This window comes from Pholis gunnellus, assembly GCF_910591455.1.
Source record: "Pholis gunnellus genome assembly, chromosome: 3".
Classification (NCBI taxonomy): Eukaryota; Metazoa; Chordata; class Actinopteri; order Perciformes; family Pholidae; genus Pholis; species Pholis gunnellus.
The window spans coordinates 6,978,516-7,003,736 of record NC_136529.1 but is presented as its reverse complement, the minus strand read 5'-3'; the positions used below and the strand labels follow the sequence as shown (position 1 = coordinate 7,003,736).

The window sequence follows — 25,221 nt, the reverse complement described above, 5'->3', positions numbered from 1 at the left end:
ACAGTCTGTTGTTCCAGGAATGCATCTCCAGTTTGTAAATTGAGACAGGGGAGCCAAGATCCGTTGAGGCACGTATTTACAGCTCAGTTGCCAGCAAGTGGGAAAGAAATTGTACATTATGTAAAGTCATGCATTAAATTCTCCAGTTTAAGGGATGCTGCTGCTTTATTGGATTGCTCACCCCCGGCCTCGGTCAAACAGACACAGACCTGCAGCTCTTTACACATCCACGACAGACTGAGCGCAGAGGAGACTGATGGATACAGCAAGTCTCCCCTGTGCATTGTTGTTACAGGCTGAGGGCTACACACCTACCACCCAAAGTGTGATGCCCAGAAACGTCCCGAACAAAATAAGAAAGGAGAAATGAAATGCAGAGGGCATGGTCTCTGTAAATACAGTCACCACCACACACTTCTAGTTGGTCATAATGATGAATGAATGGGATTACTTTGTTTACAAGTCTGTTAATTGTTTTTCAGGAAACTCCTACATACCTTTCAGATAAAATATGAATACCAACAAAATACTATTTCTTCACCCCTCAAAACGTCTTTTTTTAGAACTTTATTTCACTCTCCTTTGTATTTATTTTCTGTACTTTATTTGCCTGAATGTATTTAATTGGTGTGCTGAATTATTTTTTTCTCCCAAGTGTCACGTTGTTTTGAAAGGAGCTGCATGAATAAAGTTACGTTATTACCACTACTTCTTGTTCTAATAATAATAATTCTGATAATAACCCAATGAAATTGTTTATTAATTTCAAAGAGGCATTGTGTGTTTGATATGTAAACACAAATACATTTCAACAAAAACATTTTAAATGTGTGTTTTCTCTTTCAAAGGGCATAACGCGGTAATGACCACCAATAATCGCAAGGATATGAAATACTAAGGCAGTTCCGGGCAGTTCTGAAATCTTAAAGGCTACCACAAAAACATATTGGACAGAAATCCAATCAAATTGTTGCAAATGTTTGACAGGTTTGAGTGGAGACCAATAGAATAAGTGTAAACTTGCTGGAAAGGGGCGGGATCTAGGATATCCAATGCCACCAGCTCAATGCGCTTTGTTGTTCTTGTGGGACAGAAAGACGGATGAAATATTTTTAAGTCGTTTTAAACAGCCCGGGTTAACAAAAGATACTGTTTTACATGACTCAATATAATCAAACGCCAACCAAGCGTGGACTTTAACCGATGTCGAGTGGTGGAAAGCCGCGTATTTGTGGGAGCAAGTTAGCTCAGCATTGAGCTAGCATAAGCTAACGTTGGTCCACTGTCCAGATTGGAGCGGAAGGAATTCCAGGCACTGGGAAGAAGGGGAGACATTTCTGTTGGGATGTCTCACGCAAGTTGGAAAAAACATGTATTTTACGGTTCCGACTCGAGTCATGGCACTACGAACCTGAAGTATGTGCTCATTTGACTGATATCAAATTGCAGCAACGTTTTGATGGTGTTTTTTTTAGCAGTTAACGTGCCAGTTTAGCGAGTTAGCCACGTAGCTAACGTTACGTAGCCCCCAGTGGGAAGACGTTTAAAATGGCGGAGGGTTGGCCCATTCCTTCGGCCCTTGTTTTCATGCTGCTGAGTTTGAGTGCCTGGGCTCTGGAGTCTTGTCCTGCTCCGTGCTCGTGTTCAAAAGGACTAGATGATGTCCGTATTCTGGATTGCAACAGGAAAAGGCTGTCGACGGCTTCTGTGGACCCACCGGACGGGATAACACAAGTGTAAGTACACAAACAGTAAGATGCAGATGTGTGGCAGTCACTGAATCCACAGCTCTGGTTTGTTGCTCAACCAAAGGGTGCATCATAACACAGCACGTTATCCCGTTTAGATGTAGTTTAGCCACTTATCTAAGGCCATAACGTTGTGGTAATGTCTTAAGTTATTTTCATAATGAAGGCATCAGTGGAACATTTGAAAATAATGTTATCCATTCCTTGTATAAACTCGGACTGAAATATATGTTCATCAATATATATCATCAGAATTAGCTTTCAGTTGTCAGTTTATTAGATACACCTAGTTAAAACCAATTTAATACACCAATGCATTCATGAAGGCAATGGTGTGCAGTCCAGAGAGGTGTTCACTGAGGTGTGTGGCCACTTTGGAGGTCGTAGTTTGTGGTGCTGTATATTAACATTGTATTCTTTCTGATGTGTCTACTTGTATTTCAACAAAAACAGAATATTATGACCTTCTTAATGGTAGCATGTGTTGCCTGGCTGTTGAATAGAAGTTTGTAGTTTTAGCTCGGGGTCGTTAATGAAGTTATATCAAACACTCGTGGGTAAATTGCTCCTAATCTTTGGGGACGTGTTGTATAATCTGTGATCTGCCCGATGCTGAAGGGAGTTTAATCTTCTTTTATTTACTGTATAATGTTTAATGTTGAATTTCATTTCAGCACCATGAATCACAACGACCTGACTGTTCTCCCCTTTCTTGGAGATGTGTCTTCAAATATCACGTCGCTGTCACTGTAAGTATAAAATCCCCATCATGTTGCCTCTCCAGTCACGACTCACACAAATACTTCAAACAGCTTGACCTTTCTGTTCCTAAAGGCACGCCTCCTTCTGTCTTTCTGTCTCTACATGCTTCTCTCAAAGAAAGAAATACTGATGAACATTTATTTGGAGAAATAAACACAGACATCTTATTTTTCTTAAGCTAAGACCCTTTAGGAAGAATTGAAAATGTTCAATCTTTTGATGCCTTGTTGTGTTTTGTATACCAATACAGTGAAACCAAAACATTAGTAAGGTACCATTAGGTATTGTCTTTTGTAACTCAGCACTAGATATGAGTCTTTCCTCGTGTTGATAGGATTTGAGTATCCCATACACAGGATGCACTGATCCGATACTGACGGTGGATATCGGACCGATCCCGTGTAATACCTGGATCGGGTATTGGTGACAGCGGAGCCGCTCTATTCTATTTGGTTCTATGTTTACGTCTGATTACACTTGTGCGTTCTACGTCATGCTTCAGCAGCATAGCTGACAGAGATAACAACATGTCAGCTGTTTGGAAGAATTTCACACTTGCTGCGCCAACAAGTTCTACTATGTCTAAGATTAACTGTCTCCAGACCTTTAGTTTAACAAAGGAGGAAAGCGATGTTCAAGTCGAGCCTGATGTTGCCTCACACGTAAATGAATGATCCCAGCCAGTTCTAACAGTGAGACATGCAGCATATTAATGATGCTGGTATCGTATCGGTACTCTGTGTCAGCCAATACCCAAAGCCCAGGTATAGGTATCGGTACTTAAAACAGTTGGACTTGTGCGTCCCTGCGTCGTTAAGACTTAGAAAACTGATACCGGTCATATTGTTTTTTATATGATTCAGAGTCCACAATCGGATCTCAGAACTTTTGATGCATCAGCTGCAGCCATGCGTTTCCTTGGAGATACTGGACCTGACATCCAACTCAATCTCAGAGCTCAAAGTCGGATCCTTCCCCTCCATGCAGCTGAAATACCTGTAAGTAATCCTCTTCATTTAACAGTTTTTTTTCCATCATGGAATAAATGATCTTCAAGATTAGCAACAGTAAGATGACAGCAGTTCTGGCTGAGCACAAAAGACGCCTTGTTTTGCTCAGTTTGATTTTGGTGAGTCAGCATCTCTATTGTATGTGGATATTCACATGCAGTAGACTTCACTACAGAGCAAACAGTCTTCTTCCTCTTGATTTTGGCTCCAATGTTTGTGCTCTTTTATCTCAAAGGAATTTGAGTAATAACAAGATCAGCGTCCTCGAGCCCGGCTGCTTTGAAAACATCTCCAGCTCCCTGCTGGTGCTGAAGCTGAACAGGAACAGATTAGCTGTGCTGCCAGCCAAAGTCTTCAAGCTTCCACAGCTTCAGTTCCTGTAAGTATCGCGTGATGTGTTTTGGTGCAAAAAACTAAAATGATTTGTCAAGAGTTTTAACAGTTGGATTAAAGCCGGGTGAATTTGGGGTAAATCCAATGGCTCTAGTTTCTTTGGGTTGAAGGAAGCTGGTCTTAACTCTCGTTGCAGTGAAATGAAGCGTAACAAGATCAAGATCGTGGACAGTCTGACATTCAAAGGGATGGACTCCCTGAGGTCACTGAAGATGCAGAGGAATGGCATCACGAAGCTCATGGATGGAGCCTTCTTTGGACTCAACAACATTGAAGAACTGTAAGTCTGGTTGTTGTAGATTCTTCTTTAAAGTGACATTTAACAGTTAGTGCTTCACAAATTGTGTAACAGTGCTGAAAAAGCTACAAAGATGACATTAAATGCACAAAATGTTGTTTGGGAAAACGCAAAAGTAGGAGGAAACCTCACAACCTATTCAGTTATTTTATGCATCTGTCAACGCAATTCATGTAATCACGGTTGTTTTTTGTTGATGCCATTGTGTTTATCCCATCTCTGTCTCAGAGAGCTGGAGCACAACAACCTAACAGAGGTCAACAAAGGCTGGCTGTATGGACTGCGCATGCTGCGCGTCCTGCGGGTCAGCCAGAATGCTGTCGGGATCATCCGACCAGACGCCTGGGAGTTCTGCCAAAAGCTGGAGGAACTGTGAGTGTGTCTGCTTGGTAGCTAGAATCCCCTCGCAGCGAAGAGTTGTTACTTTCTTTCCCTGGGCTCGGAAGTCCATTCTGTGTGCTCAGAGGACTTACTGTTATCTCGCTGCAGTACAGTTGGTATCTGGAGCTGATTCAGTGCTGTCTTGCCTCTGGTGGATGTACGCCATCCCTTCCTTTTTTTTTTTATGTACAATTTTGTGAAATTGCCTCATTTTTGGAGTATTATTCTTAAATGTGCAGTACAAGACTGATGTTGAATACAGAATTTGTTTTGAAATAATCGTTCTCATATTTCTGTTTTGTGCAGAGACTTGTCCTTCAATCATCTGACTCGACTCGAGGAGACGGCCTTTGTTGGATTGGGTCTCCTGGAGAGCCTGAACCTCGGAGAAAACTCCATCAGCCATCTGGGAGAGGGAGTGTTCAGCGGCCTGGCAAGTCTGCGCACCCTGTAAGTGCTACTCTGTCTGAAATCTGTGTTACCTATTTGATCTAACAGGTGTATTATTACGCAGTATCCAAAATATAACCCTCCTGACATGTTCTTGGCTCTGTGCATTCCTCTGAAGGCTGCTAACTACAGTAGGTCCATGTTTGCTTCACTCTTCATGTGTAGTTCTGTCTAAAGTAGTCCACAGTAGAAATTGTCTGCATCCTCTTAATATAGTCTTTGTTGCGTTCAGATCCTGTGTGTCATTCGTCTTATGTTGAGCCTGAGATCAAAGCACCCACTGTGTTGTTTCCAAAGAGTCCAGTACGTCTTGGTGTCGTGTCCTCCGTCCTGCTCGTTCACTGTGAGCATCACTTTGATTTCAAATGAGTTGAAACCTGAACAATCTGCTCACTCACAGGAGAAGCAAGCATAGGTGTTGCTGGGATCTTTACTACCCAGATCAAAACGCATCTACATTGAATATTTGAAAGGCCCCCTCAGTGCTGAGTCCGTGTTTTCCACGTGAGCCGTGTACCGGATAGAAGGTTGTGAGAGTAAACTGGTCTCCACACTGAGCCAGAGGCCGAGAGATCAAGGTTGATAGAATCTTCTAATCACTCTGTTTATTATTAAGTTAATGGGAGTTAAGGTTTTTTTTACAATAATGTCCTCCTACATTAATACACCCCATATCATGCCCAAGAAAGTACATTACGTTTGCTGTACATAGTTTATTTACCATTTACAACATGGAGGTGTGTGCAGTGTCGATTCCAGAGTGAATTAAAGAGCAGGCAAGAAGCAGACACATGAGTGATGTAAACGTTTAAATTCAGAATTGATGTGTCGTCTGATCGGCCTTTTATAGAGACCAACGATCAAACTATTTAGAACAATACCAGCTGAAAACGGTTGATGGCCGATCGATAGGAGCGCCCGTTATCTGATCGAAATGCGGCAATAAACTTCAGCGCAGCCAACAGACATAATAAATAAAAGGAAAGACATTTACAACCTTCCAAAAAGATCTAAATTGGATGGATATAGTGCTTTGACATTATGCGTCAAAGCTCATTGAGACAACGGAGCGCCAGAGTAAAAGGAAAGCGCCTCTTTTATTTCACATGGTTTTTCTTTTTTTTTCGGTTAGTTAGCGGTTAATGGGTGTCCTCTATCGAAAAGCAAATTAACCGAAACTGACATCCCTGTTCTGAGCCATATTAACACCACCACAAAAGCGCTCCACTTTATGGCTCAGTATCTCAGCCTAATTGAGCAAGTATTTGGTCTTCATCACACATTTACCTGCGAGCGGAGACGTGTTGATAGGAGAGGAAAGTGTCGAGTCATTATTTGCCACGCAGACCCCCGCTTAAGCCGGCGAGCTGCAACGAGGAAGGGGTCATACTCGGGAGTTTGACCATCCTCGGAGCTTTCGTGGGAGACGTGGAGTTGGGAGAGCGCGGAAGTTCTTTCAGAGGTGGCCAAGCATGAGGAAAGAGAAACAAAAGAGCTCATAACCACCCGGAGAAACACAAGGCTTCTCTGTGTTTCCAGTGGACCCATGAACTGTCCCGGTGCTAAACAGAGCCAATTAGTGTCCCCTCGTCGGAACCGCAGGGGCAGCGAACTGTAACAAGTATGGTGTCTCAGGTCTAATATGAGAGCCACTGCCACCGACAGCCCCAGTGGAAATAATGTGGGTCTCTTTACATAGACGGGGGATGTGATGATTCTTTTTTTTTAACCGTGTTTAACATCTTAAATGTCACTCTTTGTTTTTTCAGAGATATCCGCAATAATGAAATCTCCTGGGCCATTGAAGACTCCATCGGTGTGTTTGATGGAATGAAGAAGCTGAACACACTGTGAGGACACTCAGATTGTACACGTATAGATATATATAATTCTGATTTAATATAAGATCCTTGCTTGTAAAGTATCTTGTATTTAGCGAAATGTAATGCTTTAATCAGCTTGAAAGGCTGGTGAAACGTCCCAATTTTGTAGCAGGTTTATTGGCTGAAGGTTTTTACTGAATGTCATGTGAAATATATATATATTTTTTTACAGAATCATACAGCGGAACAAAATCAAATCAATCACTAAGAAAGCGTTTGAGGGCCTGGAGGAGCTGGAGCACCTGTGAGTAAAGCCACTGCACACCACGCTTTCCCCACACAGTTCTACCTGCGTCTCAGAAGGATCTCTTGTTATTGTTGACTGAGTAAAGATACCGCTGTCCTGTTGTCGTCTTATGCTTGTTGGATGCCATTTTGATCAAATCACATCCTAACGTGTGTCTGATCCATATTTCTGTCCACTCTGCAGGGACCTCAGCAAGAACGGCATCATGTCGATACACCCCGAGGCGATGTCCCATATGAAGCTCAAAGTGTTGTGAGTAGACGCTAAATGAATCTTCCAGCTCTTGGAGACCGTGTTATTATTGTTTCTTTGACTCATTAAAAAGGAATTGGAAGTATAAAGGACATAATTAGCATTTTGATCTGCTGTTATGTAGTTGAATGAAGAAGATTATTGACTTTCTGTAGCTTTAGTAACGAATGGATGAGAGCACTGCAACTTTACTCCCCATTTGTTTTGGTGAAGACGTTTCAAATGTGTGTTATTGCTGAGTCATTAGATTGTTCTCTTACCAAATCGTTAGTTAGTTTAGTGCAGTTGGGTCACGCAAATATTTGTGATTCCGCTTTTGAGCTGCAGCAGCATCATCCGCTTCATCCGGGCGGCCGTGTCTCCTGCCTGTGAGAGAAGACAGCGGACGTGTTCGTTGGCTTTTTGAGCTTTCCATCAGCCCATCTCAGGAGGGCCTCTCAGGCAGCGGCTAACGGAATGCCCCAGCGGCTGTCAAACTCAGAAAATGTACCATGAGAGCAGTCGTATCCTGTTATTAATGAGTCTGCGGCTTTAATAGAAGATAGCACTATTTTGCTTGGCGAGTGGATAAAGTGGCTTTGCCTGTTAGCGTAGCTACAGGAACATAATGGTTACACCCTCGTAATTAAGATTTATTTTCGGCTTACGTGTATGAAAACGTGGTTGTGGAGGCGTGGTTAGCATTGAAGCCATATTCCTTTCTTTATTAAGATTATTTAAAGGTTGCTTTCACACCTGTAATTTGTTTCGCATGGTTAGAAAATGAGATCCCTGGTGTGTGACTTGGATAGTGGTCATGCTTTTAATTTTTAATAACTGACCCCCTTCTATATAATGAATTTGATCATTTGCAACGGTTTTAAATGTCTGTGTATCATTGCTTGTTGTTTGTATTTTCTGTCGGTTAGTGGGATTGTATTGAACAAAACTGTTGTTTTTGTCATAAGTACTTCCACATAGAGCGTGAATATCACGTGCCTTCACACCGTGAATAAGAGCATCAACCAATCAAGACTTGTCATAATCTGTCAAAGTCTGCATCAGGGCCGCAAAGCGCATACCAGATCGCTCCTTCTGTTCTTCCCTTTCAAAATAAAAGCCTTACACATACTACATGGAGAGGGAACTCAAATCCACTCAGAGCATTTCCTACAAGGAAACGCAATGAAATCGCTTACAGTAGCTTTAGCAGTACAACAATTCACCTCAGACTGCCAGACCGTCTTTAGGCCAATAGGATCCTGGTAGTTGGTCGTCTGCTTGGGTGAATCTATTCAAACCTTTTATCGGAAAGTGTGTAATGAATAGTTTTGATGCAAAATATTCGCGGGTGAGTATTTTTGCATTTTTCTTGTTTATTCGTCACAGCCCTGGTGTGTTAAGGCTTTTAGTTTAGCATTTTATAAACTTACTGTTAACTTTATCAATAGCACTTCCCTTTGGGTTCAGAAGAACAAGGCTTGTCACACATCGTTACAAGGCACTCAGAGCTCTGTTTATACAGTTACTCTTGCATGCTTACTCTCACTCAGTTACTCAAGCAGCAGGTGATATGTTGTCAGTGTAGCTAATTGCCCTCTTTATAATATTTAGGTAAATTGAACCTTAATACCAAGTAAATTCATGTTTTCTTTTCTTAAAGGGTGAATCACAAATCCCATTCTGTACTGTTCACCAACTCATCCTGTAATTCCCTAATTCCTCTTCATTTGTTCAGTGGGTTCATTCTCATTGATCTCTGCAGCAGATTCCAACTCATTTCACAATGACTCATCTCACGCTTCCTCCATCACCTTTGTGTTCTCAGCGTCCTGAACACGAGCAGCCTGCTGTGTGACTGTCACATGCAGTGGCTCGGGCCCTGGCTGACTGTCAGCCAGTTCCAGCAGTCTGTCTCCGCTGTCTGTGCTCATCCTGCCGGCCTACTCAGTCACAATGTCCTGTCCATCAGCCCGGAACAGTTTGTTTGTGGTCAGTCCCATTCTCTCTTTGTTTCTTTGGTACGGTTCCCGGTCCGACCCAATGTAGGTACTGGAAAGTGTTGGCGCAAGGCAGGACGGGGCTTTGAGTTTTCCTTTTATCGTAGATTATTATCATTATTTGGCTCAGGAAGTTTTATTCACAGGCTTCATAACCTGTTGCACAAAATGTCTGGAACACTGGGGACAGTTGTTCGGTCCCAATAGAGGCCCAAGCCTACCACCATGTTGCTCTTCCTGTATTGGCACACTTTATGTTGAACAACAACTAATATCTTACATTTTGTCTGAGGTCTGATGTAAAAAATTCATGCTTTCTGTCCCCGTCCCTCCACAGATGATTTCCCCAAGCCTCGGATCACAACCCACCCGGAGACGTACGTGGCGATGCGGGGCAACAACGTGACCCTGAGCTGCGTGGCGTCCAGCAGCAGTGACTCGCCAATGACCACGGCTTGGCGGAAGGACGGGGAGGTGCTGTATGACGCAGAGGTGCAGAACTACGCCCAGTACCAGGAGGGAGAGCTGATCTACACCACTGTGCTGCACCTCCTCAATGCCAACTTCACCGATGAGGGGCGCTACCAGTGTGTGGTCTCCAACCACTTTGGCTCCAACTACTCCAACAGGGCCAAGCTCACTGTGAATGGTGAGGATGTTTGTCAAAGACTGTGATATCTTATCAGTTGGGCTCATACGATTTCCTCTTGCTGTCTTTTGCTTTCTTGAAGCTATAAGGTGCTGGTACGGCTCACATTATTGCATCTATCTGTCCCACTAATGATAATGTCTTTTTTTTTTTTTTTTTTCAGAGCTGCCAACATTTCTTAAGACTCCCATGGATCTGACGATCCGGACCGGGACCATGGCCAGGCTGGAGTGTGCCGCTGAAGGCCATCCATCACCCCAGATTGCTTGGCAGAAGGACGGAGGCACTGACTTCCCGGCTGCCCGCGAGCGCAGGATGCACGTGATGCCAGACGATGACATCTTCTTCATCGCTAACGTGAAGACAGAAGACATGGGAGTGTACAGCTGTACGGCTCAAAATGCTGCTGGCAGCCTGTCTGCAAACGCTACTCTCACCGTCCTGGGTGAGTCACACCCTTCTGATCTGCAGAGCACGTACGCCATGTTTTACTACTGGGGTTAAATCAGCTGAGTCACTCCGCTCAAATCGGCTGCTCGTTTTTGTCTGACACTCATTACACATCCTTGTGTTTTGTTTTTTTTGTTTGTTCACTGATCTGCAATTTTAACTAACGACGATGTCAGTGCAAACCTTATTATGTCCACGGAGGATACTTGAATCTGGCTGAATGGAGCGTTTCTGACACAGCTGTTATGTCACAGCTCTTAATGAAAGGTCCGTGAGCAAAATGAGCACCCAAAGTATTATGAGGTTAGCTGCATCAGTGTGGGTTAAGGCTTAAACATTAGTATTAAGAAATGACCAACTTGACCTCATACACGTCCACCTGAACACTTGCCACTGATAATCCTGACTAAATCTAAAATCTTCTCTTCCAGAAACTCCATCCTTCATGCGGCCGCTGGAAGACAGAACAGTGGCGCGCGGTGAAACCGCCGTACTTCAGTGCATAGCCGGCGGCAGCCCCGCCCCCCGCCTTAACTGGACCAAAGACGACGGGCCTCTGCTGCTCACCGAGCGCCACTTCTTCGCTGCAGCCAACCAGCTCCTCATCATCGTCGACGCCGGTCCTGCCGATGCCGGGAAATACACCTGCATCATGTCGAATACTCTGGGAACGGAACGCGGCCACATCTACCTGAGCGTCTCGCCATCGCCCAACTGCGAAACGGGCACGGGATACGACCAGGACGGCTGGACCACCGTGGGCATCGTGGTGATTGTGGTGGTGTGCTGCGTGGTTGGAACCTCGCTGGTCTGGGTCATTGTCATCTATCACATGCGCAGGAAAAGCGAGGACTACAGTATCAGCAACACAGGTCAGCAGTTTAGACGCATAGCGGTTTAAGAGAAAGTAAGGTCATGAAAATGTGCCTCAGAGCATGGAAAAGTGTTGGAAACGTATCGTTAAAAATGAACCCTGTTCACAGAACTCGATGCCGTGTAACAAAACGTGTCTTGTCTGTTCCAGATGAGATGAATTTGCCAGCAGACATCCCCAGCTACCTGTCCTCTCAGGGGACTTTGTCAGAGCCTCAGGAGGGCTACAGTAACTCTGAGGCTGGCAGCCACCAGCAGCTCATGCCGCCCCTTTCCACTGGATACGTCCACAAGGGCACAGACGGTGAGTTTTCATTCTTCTTTGAGATTTGGTGAATTCCACCAGTTTTTCTCGTGGTCAGGAATAATCATTTTGTGAGCTCTATAAGATATTTATGTCATGATCTTGGCACATCTTGACTTTCTTTTTCAGGATTCAAAGGTTTTTGACCTTCCCATGCTCAGATCCTTTTTAAAATGAGGTCACTGACTATTGTCCTTTCTGTCCCAGGTGTGTGTTATGGAGACACAGCAAACGAGGTGGAAACTGAGGGGAACGGCATGCTGCACTGCCGGGTTGGCTCTCTGTTCACTGGCCGGAGCAGCTTCCACCCTGGAGAGCCCCGTGAGGGAATAGCTGGACTCCCCACAGGTCAGTGTCAGCTACAGACAAGCACTTAATGTGTTTTTATTTCTTTATTTCTTTCTTAGTGTTCAGTTCAGAGTTCAGTTTTCTTTGTATCTGAAGGGTTTTGGAATTATGATATCAAACTGTCGGTCAACGGCCGAGTCTTAAACTGAAGCCGTGGTCTGGAAGAGGCGTGGCAAAACAAGCGACCGGGGAAGGAACACTTATCGAGATGCTCCTTCTTTCTCGCCAGGTGGCGGTCCAGGCCCGCTGGTCATCTGCTCCGACTGCTACGACAACGCCAACATCTACTCTCGCACGCGGGAATACTGCCCGTACGCCTATCTGGGGGACGACGACCCGCTCGACAAGACTCTGCCGGGCCTGAAGGAGAGCTTCAGTGAGCAGGCCCAGCACGAGGACCGGGCTCTGGAGAGCCTCATCAGCAACCTGGACTCCTCCAACTTTCTCACCTCGCATGACAAAAGGTTGAGCAGCCACACTCCCCCGGAGCACTACGCTAACGGTGAGACATTTGACCTAACAGAGGAAGGTGATGGCACCATCCCGTCTAGGTGCTAACTATCATGTCCTACCCGCTGAGGTGTTTTTGGGTAACATGTTGAATTTTCTCCCTCCCGCAGCTACTGGAAAATCTATTGAAGAAAAAACCCTCTTGTTAACATGTTCTTCCCCTTTCTGTGGCTGGTTATAAATCGTGCAGATGCTCAGTTAGTTTGCTCATAGCTTTCCTTTATATAAAGAATAAACACTGAGGTCAGTGATTCACTGAAGCCATTCTCTTACAGATGACAGATGACAAATTTTGTCACCAAACTGGTGAACTCTCGATATTGTATTTATCAGAGATACTGATCTTCCCGATACGATCAGGTGCAGATACCTGGAGGCTTGTTATGAAGGCTGTGCAGGTGATCGTAGTACGAACATTCTGTTCTCTGTTGAGATAAGATGAGAAACAACCGTGTAAGAGTAAAACAAAAACAAGCCACTCAAGCCACACAATAATCAAAAGGTATTGGAATGAAATGTATCATTCTTTTCACTGCTAACTAATCTACCAATTTATTTTTGGTTAACTGTTTCTATTTTTGAATGTCAAACAAAAAAGGAAAACAATTTGCAAGTTCAAATTGCCTGTTTTGGTCAAGCCAACACAAAACAGAGAAAAGTTGCAACTTCCTTCATTTCAGAAGCTGGAGTCGGATAATATTAAACATATATTGTGCTCGATGCATTACTTCACTGTATAGCTGTAAATCAGTGCTTGTTATCAGTTGGTGGGACATAATATGTAGGCGTCTAATTTTGTGCGTGTTTTGCCGTCTTTGCAGATTTTCTCAGCAGGTCCTTCTGGGGAGAAGGCGAAGGTCCGTCCACGAAAGCCCAAGCAGGCGCGTCGCAGCACCCAGTGACAGTACACAGGACGCCTCCTCTGACTTCCACTGCCGACGGGGCAGAGGACCCGAGTGAAGCAGAGGCGGACTGTTTCCCCAGCCAACGCACACAGGACCACAGAAGTGCCTCTGATAGGACTAACCCTCAGGAGCATCCTGCTCCCACATAGGTCCTCCCACCTCCACCCACGTTCTGCCTCTGACTCCCTTTGCTGCAACCCCCCCCTCCCCTCCTTTTACCCACTACCTCCAAAGAGACTCCTCACATTCTGCCAAAGATGCTCTCTCTAGTATGTTTACATTCCCCTTTTCACTCAAGAGGACAAACGAACGTTCTCCATCACTGTGGAGCGACCGCCGTGTCGGACTGGAGAAATGGACCAGCGATTTGATTTACCTCCTCGTTGACACCTCCACCTCTGCGGGACCCTTCCCCCCCTCCCACGTCCTCCACTCTTTTAGTTCTCTTTCTAGAGAAAGGCTATGAATGTATGCTTTAAAGAGCCATGTCGGATGCTGCCGCGAGAGAACGCCAAGGCGTGGTGGAGTCTTGGCGAGCTCTCTCTCCTCCGTCCCCGCTGCTGCGGAGCTGAAATCTTTGTCGCCAGCGCACGTCACGCTGGCAGTTTTGTCTCATCATTCCCGGTACGGACACCTGTTGGAGCAGCTTACGTGACAAGAAATTACAAACCAACCTATTCCCAAGAAGGGAGGTTTAAACGGGTGCCGATTGTAGTTCCCTGACCAGCAGTTTGTGGTTGTTGATATAGGAAAGAACATTGAAAACATATGCGCCCTACATTCCCACAGCCATCCCGACTGACTCAAAGCTATGCTGTCTGGTATCTTGTTATGCAAATCCCAGAGACATTGACACCAGAATGTGGTGTATATTATGAATATATATATATATATATATATATATATATGAGTATATAGCCTATATCGTCTTTATCCAATCTTGTTTTTGTCCTATGTCGATTGCTAATTCCTTCATTTTATGTCTTCACAATGATGAGCAGTTTGGGGAGAAAGCGTAACATTTTTGTGCACATGTGACAATCATGGTTTTGCTGGAAATTTTTTGAATGGTTGTCTATTGGATGGCCTTTGTAACAAGCATTCTCAGTAACCTCGGTCAGGTTACATTATGGCGTATGTGTATATGTATGCACTGATTGGGTTCCCCCCCCCTTATCATATCTTACAGCACTTAATTTAACGGTGGTAAACATCATTATGCAGTGTGCATGCCTTTTTACATTGTGAGGATTTATCACCACAGTTTGATCTCAAAGCGTTCCCGATCCTTCCGTAGATATTGATTTAAGTCTAGGTTTTCACTTGGGACTGTGAAAAATGAGAATGTATTGTGTTATTTTATACATAAACGTACGTGTACATAAGGCTGGTAGTCTATTGAATTCCATGTCCTACTAGTCCATCTGCAGAGAGGTTTGAGACACGAGCTGCAGTCATTTTAAGCTTGTTCATGTTAAGTCCTTATTGACTCAGCATTTATTACCTGTTTGTTTTAGGTAACGTGATGAACACCTCTTCTTGAGGTGAGGTGAGTTAACCCCCCCCCCCCCCCTCACTGAGACGGTAAGCAAGCAGCTGCTAGTTTCAGCAAACTGTTCTGTTTCCACATGTCGGCGGTTACGTTGCTTTGAAGATTGGAAGATTGGAAATACCTCTCACGTGATAGAACGTGGCCTTGTTTAATCGGGTGCAATGAGTTCTCCTCGATTATTGCACTTCCAAGTTGCCGTTGGTTTTGACTCTCAGAAAACGCAAATTACACTCAGTGGCCGTTTCATCTGGCTCACCGAGCTCAAACAAACTCAGTACTGTAATACATCCAACCTTCATCAATGTTCAGGTTTTTAAAATAGTTAGAGAGGTGTTGATTACATGTTATGGTCATTTTTGGAAGGATGTGGTTTGTATACTTTTTGAATTGGCAGGTGCTTCTATTATTTTGTCCACCCCATTGACCTCAGTGACGGTAGGCCACGCCTTTCTCCAACCGGTTCAACAACAAAACCGTCACGAGGGTTGGATTTATTCCAGGGCTGCTTCCCTTAGTTTCATCTCGGGGTACCTGATAAACAGGCGGAGTGTGAACGTTCCTTTTTCTTACTGTCACTGTTATGTAATGTCGATAATCGGGACTGCTACATTCTGCTCTGACCAACAAAAGATGTGTCACGCTCCTGTGTCAGTGTCTGAGCTTGTGTGGTGTCACAAAATGTATCCTGGCCATACAAATGATTGTTACTCTGTATCACTGCTGCTTGAAATGGACTACACGTATGTTTGGTCTCAGTGGTACGTGCAGATGGAAGCATTTTTGTTTTCTTGATGTTTTCTGATTTCATCCCCCCTTTTGACCGAGAGAGAAATTCAGATCACACCTTGCAGTGATAAGTCATCCTAATGGAGCTGCGTGCCGATTCACTCTTCAATAGTTTCTGCCTACACAGCATAACATAATGTGCATTAGCGTTGTTTTATTCTCCGAACGTCCTTTATGACTTTATACCAAAGTTAAAGCAGTAAATGCTCCGGCAAAGTCCAACGCTGCTTTTTTTCTTCTTCTCTTTTTGTATTGTTGAAGTTTTTCATTTTGTTTTCAGTCGTATTTTTTTTGGACCTTGTTTACCTGTACATTCTGTAAAGCATGTCTGAAGAGCCTTTTTGTTACGTAGCCATTACTCTGACATTAAACATGAATTCTGATAATTTGGTCTGGATCGTGGTCGTCTGCCTCAACGCTCTCCTCAAGTAGAAATAGGATTACTTTCATTGTCCATTATTTTCTTGATGGGTCTTTCCGTGACATATTTTAAGTGTTTGGTTTGTTCAAAACCCAAAGACATTGATTTTACAATGATACATAAGAGAGAAAAACAGGGACTGCTCATGTTTCAACATATATTGTGTGTGTGTGTGTTTTTCACAGGCAGCAGGAGGACTGAACGAAAAACGAGAGAAAAGGTTCTTGCAGGATTTGATTTAGGTTGCATGTAATTCCAGGCGCTGGGGGGTCTTAAGCACAACACGATTTCTGGGCACACAACATGGAACGATTTTAAAAAGGCCAAGCCATCTATAATCTGGATTTGCCCGCACAAAGCCCGCTAATATGGGCCTTAAGAGACTGTTAGTCCATCATCAGTCTTGACGTTAAGAAAAAAAAAAGACCATTTTTAAAAGACCCTATAAACATAAAACCTTCAGTAGAATCATTGGCTACGAGTTGACTCTGGCTGCGCGTGAGCCTTTTGAAGAGTCTGCAGTTAGTTTGGATCCCCGGTCCCCCATCAGAGACACCGTAGCATTGTTTATCGGCCTCCACAAGGCGATGAATTATTCAGGGAGTGACTGTACTTAAACACAGACTTCTAATGCATCACACCCAGAGAACAGCAACTATACTGCTGCTTCATAAATACTACAGACTACAGTGTGTTTTCCCCGCTTCCTCTTGGAAAGTTAATGAACCAGACAACACTGCGTTAACATATGACTGTCGCGTGAGTCGACACGCCCGTGTTGTCAGAATCCATCATGCTGTATCGGGAGTTTTTTTCTTCTTCTTTTGCGCATCATTTATAGCACGCTGTGAAACTGCGCCAGTAATCTCAGATGTAGTGACATTTACACAAGCTTAATTAATTTGCACAACCCTTCAGTTTAGCATCGCGTTGGATTTTTCATCCAGTTGTATCATTTTATCATGAACCCAACATGTCAGTTTGTATCTCATTAATTAGATTGTATTAGATATGTGCTGTCAGGCCAGGACACGTTTAGGTCTGAACATAGATGGGAGGAGTTTCCCCCTTGAATAAAAAGGTCAGATTTTCTGCACCAGACCTACGTGAATGATGATAAATGAATGAACACACTAAAGCTACTTTTCAGCATTTTCTGCACACACAATTGGAAAAACAAAGATAGCAGTCTAGTAATAATGAACGCGTAACACTCATTGTAGCTCGAGCATAGTGGATAAATGCGGTTGAAGGCAGTCGAGCTCGATGCTGTGTGTGTGTATGCACGTGTGAGTGATAGGAGGGTGAACTGGAGCAGTACATCGTTCTGATCTCTCTGATTGTGTCAGTAGGCGGCGCTGTGGAGACGCGTATTATGTACGTTTAACCCCAACAATACTTACCTCACTCTGTGCAAATTAATGAGGTGTAATTTGTTCTGCGCGCTTATTATTAGCATCACATGCTCTGTCTATTTGTATTTAGTCTTACTTGTTACACGCATTCTGCCTGATATTCAAGACAATGTTTAGAAAATGCAGATGACTACAATTACAATAAATGACAGTGAACATTACTGGACAGTGTGTGCTTTATTTATATTTATTTATATTTAATACCACAGCACACCGGAGGATGGAGCCAGCGTGAGCGTCTCCAAAACGCTACTTCTGCTGCTGAGCCTTAAAAAAAAAAGAAAAGGGGGCGTTTCGGGAGCTTGGCAACGTCTCTCCTGGCGGTGCCAGGTGTGTTCAAACCTGTAGCGGACAAAACGCTCGCAGATGTCTGTCGGCTCAGTCACCGTGGGGCTGGATCTCGACCGCAGGAACCGCCAACCGGTGATCGCCGCCGCCCCGTCTATTCTCAGCCTGCCCACAGGTATGAGGGCTTTCTCGTTGACGCGCTACGTTTCGGAGGCAGACGCTCCACGATCCGCCGCCGAGTGAGTGACAAAATACTCTCTGTTTACATTTTTGTTTGGACCCGGGGAGACGAAGCGAAGCGCGGGTACCGTGCCGGAGGAGCGTCGCAGAGAGTGAAACCTGAATTGCTCCCCTTTTTTTTTAAACCGTCTCGCCGCTCTCAACTCTCCTGTTTTTACGCACAAGGAGCGCTCGGAGATATTGCAACCCAGGCAACTGTGCGCACAAACCCGTGGGATGACGCACCTCAGCGGCGGATTCACGGGGTGAAAATCGGCCTCCCAAATGTCAGGAAGATGAAATCCCCATCAGCTGCAGCAGAAGGTCGAGAGAATAACTCAGGAGGGTTTATTAGGCCGCGTCACTTCGCGTTCATTTAACAGCAGCAAACCGAGGTAACCAGTTTGATCGCTAGTTGTTCGTAAAAGGGAGTAACCATGTCCAGGACACTGAAGAAGAAGAAACACTGGTCCGGTAAAGTGGTGGAGTGCGCGGTGTCATGGGGGAACTTGGGGGACTTTGGCTCCGTGGTGGAGGTCCTCGGAGGAGCGGAGCTGGGACAGTTCCCCTACTTGGGCCAGATGAAGCTGGACGTGCTGGTGTGTCACGTCGGGAAGCTGCCCTACTACGGGGACGTCTTGCTGGAGGTGAACGGGACGCCCGTCAGTGGACTTACAAACCGCGACACCCTGGCTGTCATCCGCCACTTCCAGGAGCCGGTTCGCTTGAAGACGGTGAAACCAGGTGCGTCCCCTACCCCCCTACCCCTCCCCTCCCCTCTATTCCCACCACTGCTGTGTCACTTGAGCTGTTTGTAAGATGTTGTCAAGCTTCATCCACCGAACACAACCACCCTCATGATGATACACACCCAGTGATGTAGAGAAACATTGGCTCCTATTAGTGCTCATCTCAAGACAAACGTCCTCAAATCAAAATCGAAATAACATCAGTGACTCCCTCCTCATATAACCTGCAATAGGTTAAAATGTCTCCCTGTGATATGACAGACATGTCAAACTTAAGTTGAATACTAATATTGCAAAATAGAATTTAAAAAATAAGGTGAATTCAGTGACTTTTACTGTAAACCTCTTACTATACCGAGACATCTGACTTAATGGGACATTTCTATCACCGCTTTCTCAGGGAGATCGAATAGTGATAATGGCAATAATGGCATGTAGCCCAGTTGGATCCTTCCAGGCTAAGTGCACTTACATGCATAGAAATAAGGCCTAATTACACCCTCCATTATTCAGTCTACTGTGCTTCCCGTTGGCCTGCAGAAGCCGGAGTGGTTTCGCTGCACCTTACCCCGTTGTCCTACCATCCAGCTGTCCAAGGATGCTGGCTGCAACATCCAAACACCCTGATAACGACCTCTAGTAGCTGTGACGGCTTGCTGCTGCTGCTGCTGCTGTTTGGGTTGTGGCCCAAGCTGAGGTAGCTCAGGTGAAGGGTTTTAATGGCTCTGAGGAGATACAGCTGTGTGTGGCGGTGAGGGAGATGGCCATTACTGTGCTTGTATGCTGGGGCTGGACTGTCTCAACAACAACTGAGACTGTTCAAAAAGGTCACGGCAGCAGCAGCTGAGTCCCAGAACGTCAGGCCAGGATCGCTGAAGATTAGCTGTATGTGCAGGCGTGCCTTCTTCCGTAGTGTGTGTGTGTGTGTAGTCATACGCATACAATCCTGCATTTTCTTTCTCTTTCTGTATAAATGTTATTGATTTTGATATCTTTTGTAAGCAAACAAGAGATGAAAGGCAAAATATTTGCAGAGATTTATGAGTCCATTAGTGTGCACGTGCACATGAAAGTGCGTGTGTGTGTGTGTTTGTGATTCCTGGCTCTACACTCCCCAGAGCTCCTAACACCACGCTCTCTGCCCCACTAACCAAGGATGATTAATAAAGGGCATGGAGGAGAGAGAGAGAGAGAGAGAGAGAGAGAGAGACACACACACACACACACACACACACACACACACACACACAAAGAAACAGAGGGATAGAGAGGCATAAAGAGAGATGGGGAGAAAATCGGCTCTGCCTTTAGCTCCAGGCTTAACTCCCACACGAGGCTCGCTTTTTTTTTTGCTCTCTTTAAAGCTCCTAGGGAAGTAATAGGTGGCAAAGATGGCACAATTCCTCATTACCCGTTCCTTCGCTGTCACTCTCACCTGTCTGGCCCCGGCATCCATATTCTGTTTCAGTCGTGTGTGATGTTACAACCAGCGTGGATCAGCTCTATGTGTGCTCTGCTTGCCTCACAAATCCCCCCTGGCGTCCGCATACAGATGGGGTTGTTACATTGTATGATTACATATTGTGATTGTGTGTGTGTGTACGTATGCGGTGTGTGTGTGGGAGTGTGTGTGAATACATTCCTGTGTGGTAGCCTCATGTTTAATTCACACCTCTTGCATAATTGAGTTAGCTAGTGGATTTTTTCCACGTTGATGGAGGCGGTGGGCCTCGAGGATCAGCTGTTAGCAGGAGGCCCGGGAATCTGCAGTGACATGTCGGCGACCCGGCAGCGACGGACAGTCTTTCTGGGTCTGCCAGATGCCCCCCCCCATGACTCGTGCTCTTCCCAGGATCCTCTTGTGCTCTGCCCGCCTTGCCCACACTGGAGCTGGTGGGCTTCCCACGTTGCTCCTCCTGCTGCTGCTGACGGCTGGGAGGAGCGAGGAGGGAAGAGGTGGAGAGTGTGCAGAGATGCAAAAAGCAGAAATGGGGGATTTGAGGCGTGGATAGAGAGAGACAGGATGTAAGATGCAAGTCTCTATGGAGGCTATTATCTATCTCAGCCATTGATCGAAAGGAGTGCGCGCTGAAAGAGACGCACACAGCACTTCACTTACTTTTCTGCTGCTTCTGGCGCATCGTACATTCCCTCTGGGCTGCCAATAGGCTTCTCTCGCATGCATTCATCCTCACGTACGTTACATACCTTTTTACCGTTTGAAATTAAGAAGTTCGCACCGAGCCCACGCCAAGACTTCACAATACTCGGCGAGGTGAATGTGCCCATTTTTCCTGGTATCTTTGATTAAGACGGGAAGATGCCTCTATTAAAAGCTCCGTGGCTCTGTGCTCGGTGGAGGGATCTATTTCTGCCGCTGTACCTCCAGCTAAAGATGCCTGATGAAAAGGTCCATGAATGGCGTCCCAGAATCCCTTTTCCTTCAGTTGTTTTCTCCTGTGAGTCCTATATGTTTGCAGCTTCGGTCCCTGTGGAATCAAAACATACATACAACCTGTAGCCGTTTTGTGTGCAGCTGAATGGATGATGACTCTCCCATCAAGTGAATCATTTCTCAGTGCAGCACACAGTGGAGCCAGTGAAGCGAGCTTTCATTTGCCTTTTCGACATAAATGTACACAAGCTTTTTACGTTGTTGCGTCCTGCTTTTACAGCTTGTTTTGTCTCTGTCCGACAGTTGGAATTGGTTTTATGATATTTAATATAGTCGTGAAATATAACTGAGGTCGCCGGATCGCAGGTAATTAATTGAAATATTCAAACACCCTCGGGGTGTTGGGATAATAGCATTTCTCTTATGAAAGATGATTTTATCTTTATTGATTTTAATGGCTGATAATTGTCTGTGCCGAGGAGATATCAAGTCTGCAGACCGATATATAAATCATTTTTTCTGTAGTTTTCAGAGGTTCTTACCCTTTTTGAACTTTTACAGTCAAATTTCATAACTGAGTTTGTATTCGGGCTGGGCAATAATTCAATATGTTGATTTATCCTCCTTCAATGGAATTATAACACGATATATGGGGGGGAATATCGTTTTCAGACTTTGGCCTGATCGCCCCGGCCCTAGTTTGTAGAAGTGCCCAGTGCAACACTTTCCCACTCTAGATTATATTTTGAGTTGCCTTCTCCTGCTCACACATCATCGTGTTTTCTATTACCTGCGGATCATGCCAGTAGAGAAGAATACAGAGTGACATGAGCCCCTAAGCCCCCGTATCAAACGGCAATAGTGTGCGTGGGTTAATCACATTAATGCACCTCTCATATCAGGAAGTGCCTCTCAATGGAATCATCCTGTCGACAGGCGATGCTTTGTCACTGCGAAGAGATTTGTCGTTGGCTGCAAAAATAAAAGAAGAACATAAAAAGAAGTGTGTGTGGGGTGGGGGGTGGGGGGGGGGGGGGTTGAGAGTGAGAGTGAGAATAGAGCGGCAAAGAGAGCTCCGGTCAAATAACTAGAGACATCTGTTCTCTCGCCTTAGAGATGTTTCTGACAATCAGCGAAATGGAGCAGGAGAGCCATCACGTACGCCGCTGCGAGTCCTTTGGCACGGAATTCATAACAAATTAATTTAACGTTTTAATTTTCTTTCATTTGTCACAGAATTGAAAGTGATTATGAGTGAGATTGTTTTCAATGCAGATTCAATGAGACGTTGCCTATGTTTTGTTTTGCTAAGATCTGTGAAGGCTTGGGCACTGATCCTGCTGCTGTGCTGTGGGGCTATTGACAGTTTGGCGCTTATGGAGCTACGTTTGCGCCCTATTTGTGATTTTTAATTGCACTGTGTCGTCTACAACTGTCCTGATAATGCTTTCTAGGGATCGGCGTTCCTCGGAAAAAAGGCATTCGCAATCTTATCGGTGCCAACTGGCGAGACAATAAAGAGAAACAGACATGTAGATAAAGTGACTGCTGTAAACACAATATTCACTGTAGGTGGTGGTGAATTTTTTATTGTGCCTTATTAATATTTAACAATGTAGGTAACCCAGAGTATATGGCAAACCTCTACTCTGCACTTCTATGAAATAAAAGCAGAGTATTGCATCGGGCACTTCTCTGCTGCTGCATTTATTTTACACGCCACAGCTCTGCTGTGCCTTTACTTTATATGGAAGAGCTTCAACTTAAATCGTACTGGGTTATTTTTTGCATGTTTCAGGCCATTAACTGCAAATATATATTGGTGCTGACCATTTCCTAAAGCACCGGGTTGTGTTTTAGATTGCTGTGTTTGTCCCACCTTCAAACAAACAGAACCATCACCCAGGAGACCACTGTTCGAGTCCGGTGTGAAAAAACAAAAGTCAACAATTACCTTTTTTATCTTATTTGTGTTACGTGTATAACTGTCGGCTTAAGTTACCAAAGAAAACCTGAATCATGATCATTTCCTAAACCTAACCAAGTTGTCTTGTTGCCTAAACGACAGATTCTGCACCGAAGGGCCCGGTGCAGGCGCACTGATCGCTTGTGTTGCTGGACATTTGTAGGTGAGCGCAGGGAAAATGAGAATAATACAAAAAAAAAAGATATCATACAGACGGATTTATGAGGCTGAGGTTGACCTGGAAATAAAAAAAGTTTGGGAACTACCATCTTAAAGCTTACTCCAAGCCGGTGCTTTGTGTTTGACAGTTGTGATACTGAACTCCTACCAGTGTTTTAAGATGACAAAAACACAGAAATAAACAACACTTGATCACAAGCCCCCCCTGTTTTTGTTAACACCACCGTGTCACCACGCTCAGCAGCCAGCGGGGGTTTTGTTTGTGCTGCACAGGGGCACTTGAGAAATACTGTCAAACTGTATATGCAAGAATGTTGCCGCAGCATCAGAGCATGACAATTAGCAATTAGTGTGTTTCCGTCCCTGGATATTCTCAGCTTGTCTTTGCATGCTCCCTCCCCCGTTTACTGTGCAAAAACTGTGAGGCCCCTTAACCAAACCCAGTCTAATACTTTGTGATGTCAGGCCCACAAATGCATAGTTTTTTTAAGTGCTTGTGATAAGGCTTGGGTAGGACATTTATATTTGGCATCATTTTTAGCAAAAATTCCATAATAACATTTCAGCATATTGTTTTCTCTCAGACCACTTGAATAACTATTAGCAAGATACTTTCTCCATCCCTGAAACGCTTCAGCAATATTGTAATATTGGCCATCAACAGGAAAAATAACCCCAGCTATACATTCTAATAGGTGGAAAGGAGGCTATGGATGTTTTTCCGTCCATTTTCTTTCATTCTTTGTAACCGCTCCGTGCTTTTTGTATGTGTTTGGCCTCTCGCTATATCATCCTACAAAGCATTTTGTTGATGTACAGCTTGTTTGTCCTCTGTGACTCCCATCAAGCATCTCCTGTGTGTGCCTGAGGCAGCTGTCAGACTTGCAGTGAAGTGCTACTGCCTTACCACACACACACACACACACACACACACACACACACACACACACACACACACACACACACACACACACACACACACACACACACACACACACACACACACACACACACACACAGTCCTAAAAGTATACTGTGCAGAAAGTCCATCTCGACACATAATTTAAATTAAAACTAAAACCACATTTGGTCTTGCCTGACTGGTAAAAAAATCTCATGGATTCCCAGGACATTTGGCGGACGGAAAGGATTAAATAAATATAACATTTTGGTGTTTGTGGGAAGTGCAGAGGTCAACTTAATTTATTGAATTTCATGTTGATCTGCTTGAGAAACAACTCTTACTTTTGTTTTTGGCAAAGTAAGATATCAAGACTCCATAACAGCAATAATTACTTCTTTTTTTTTGCATTGCAATACTGCAGCAGTTTCCCAGAATGCTATTGCAAAGCAGAGCTGCCAACATCCCATAATATCCTGTTGGGAGCCCACTCTCTCTCATGCCCTGCAGTGTGTTTGTTGGGGGGCGGTCGGTGGGAGGAGGCGTAATGCCACTACAAAACAAACAAGCGTAAAGTTGCTCCCAACCCTGCAAGTCCTCAATAATTCATCGATACCAGAGCTGGATACTCCACTGTGTGTGTGTGTCTGTGTGTGTGTCTGTGTGTGTGTCTGTGTGTGTGTCTGTGTGTGTGATTAGTGGTGATATTAGAGCAAAGTGGTATAGGCTACAGTCACAAAGCATAGCAGGACTCCTCCCGGTCCCCAGCACACTCTCATTATTCCCACTCGAATCTTAAATGCGCTGCTCTTTCCGCACACACTTAAGCAGCACCTGCGAGGATGCAGCGGATGCAGCCCGCTTGATGAGGTGGTTTGGAGTTGAAACATGATTATAAGTGTGTTTT

The 25,221-nt window shown here is 44.7% G+C and overlaps 2 protein-coding genes across 2 annotated transcripts in view; both read left to right on the top strand.

Annotated features, from left to right (window-relative positions):
* The first annotated feature begins 1,067 nt into the window (after positions 1-1,067).
* Positions 1,068-16,166, top strand: lrig2 (leucine-rich repeats and immunoglobulin-like domains 2). Its single transcript, XM_079186594.1, has 18 exons — positions 1,068-1,736; positions 2,423-2,497; positions 3,374-3,508; positions 3,756-3,899; positions 4,050-4,193; positions 4,440-4,583; positions 4,899-5,042; positions 6,812-6,892; positions 7,098-7,169; positions 7,356-7,424; positions 9,232-9,395; positions 9,741-10,052; positions 10,216-10,497; positions 10,934-11,374; positions 11,527-11,679; positions 11,887-12,027; positions 12,257-12,529; positions 13,359-16,166. Exons 1-18 carry the CDS (start codon positions 1,549-1,551, stop codon positions 13,589-13,591), a joined length of 3,195 nt encoding a protein of 1,064 aa, XP_079042720.1. The 5' UTR covers positions 1,068-1,548; the 3' UTR covers positions 13,592-16,166.
* Positions 16,167-18,144: 1,978 nt separating this feature from the next.
* magi3b (membrane associated guanylate kinase, WW and PDZ domain containing 3b) overlaps positions 18,145-25,221 on the top strand; it is a 120,466-nt gene continuing 113,389 nt past the window's right edge. The window contains exon 1 of the mRNA XM_079185224.1: positions 18,145-18,867. Coding sequence (XP_079041350.1) covers positions 18,561-18,867 — 307 coding nt within the window. The 5' untranslated portion in view covers positions 18,145-18,560. The remainder of the gene's footprint in view (positions 18,868-25,221) is intronic.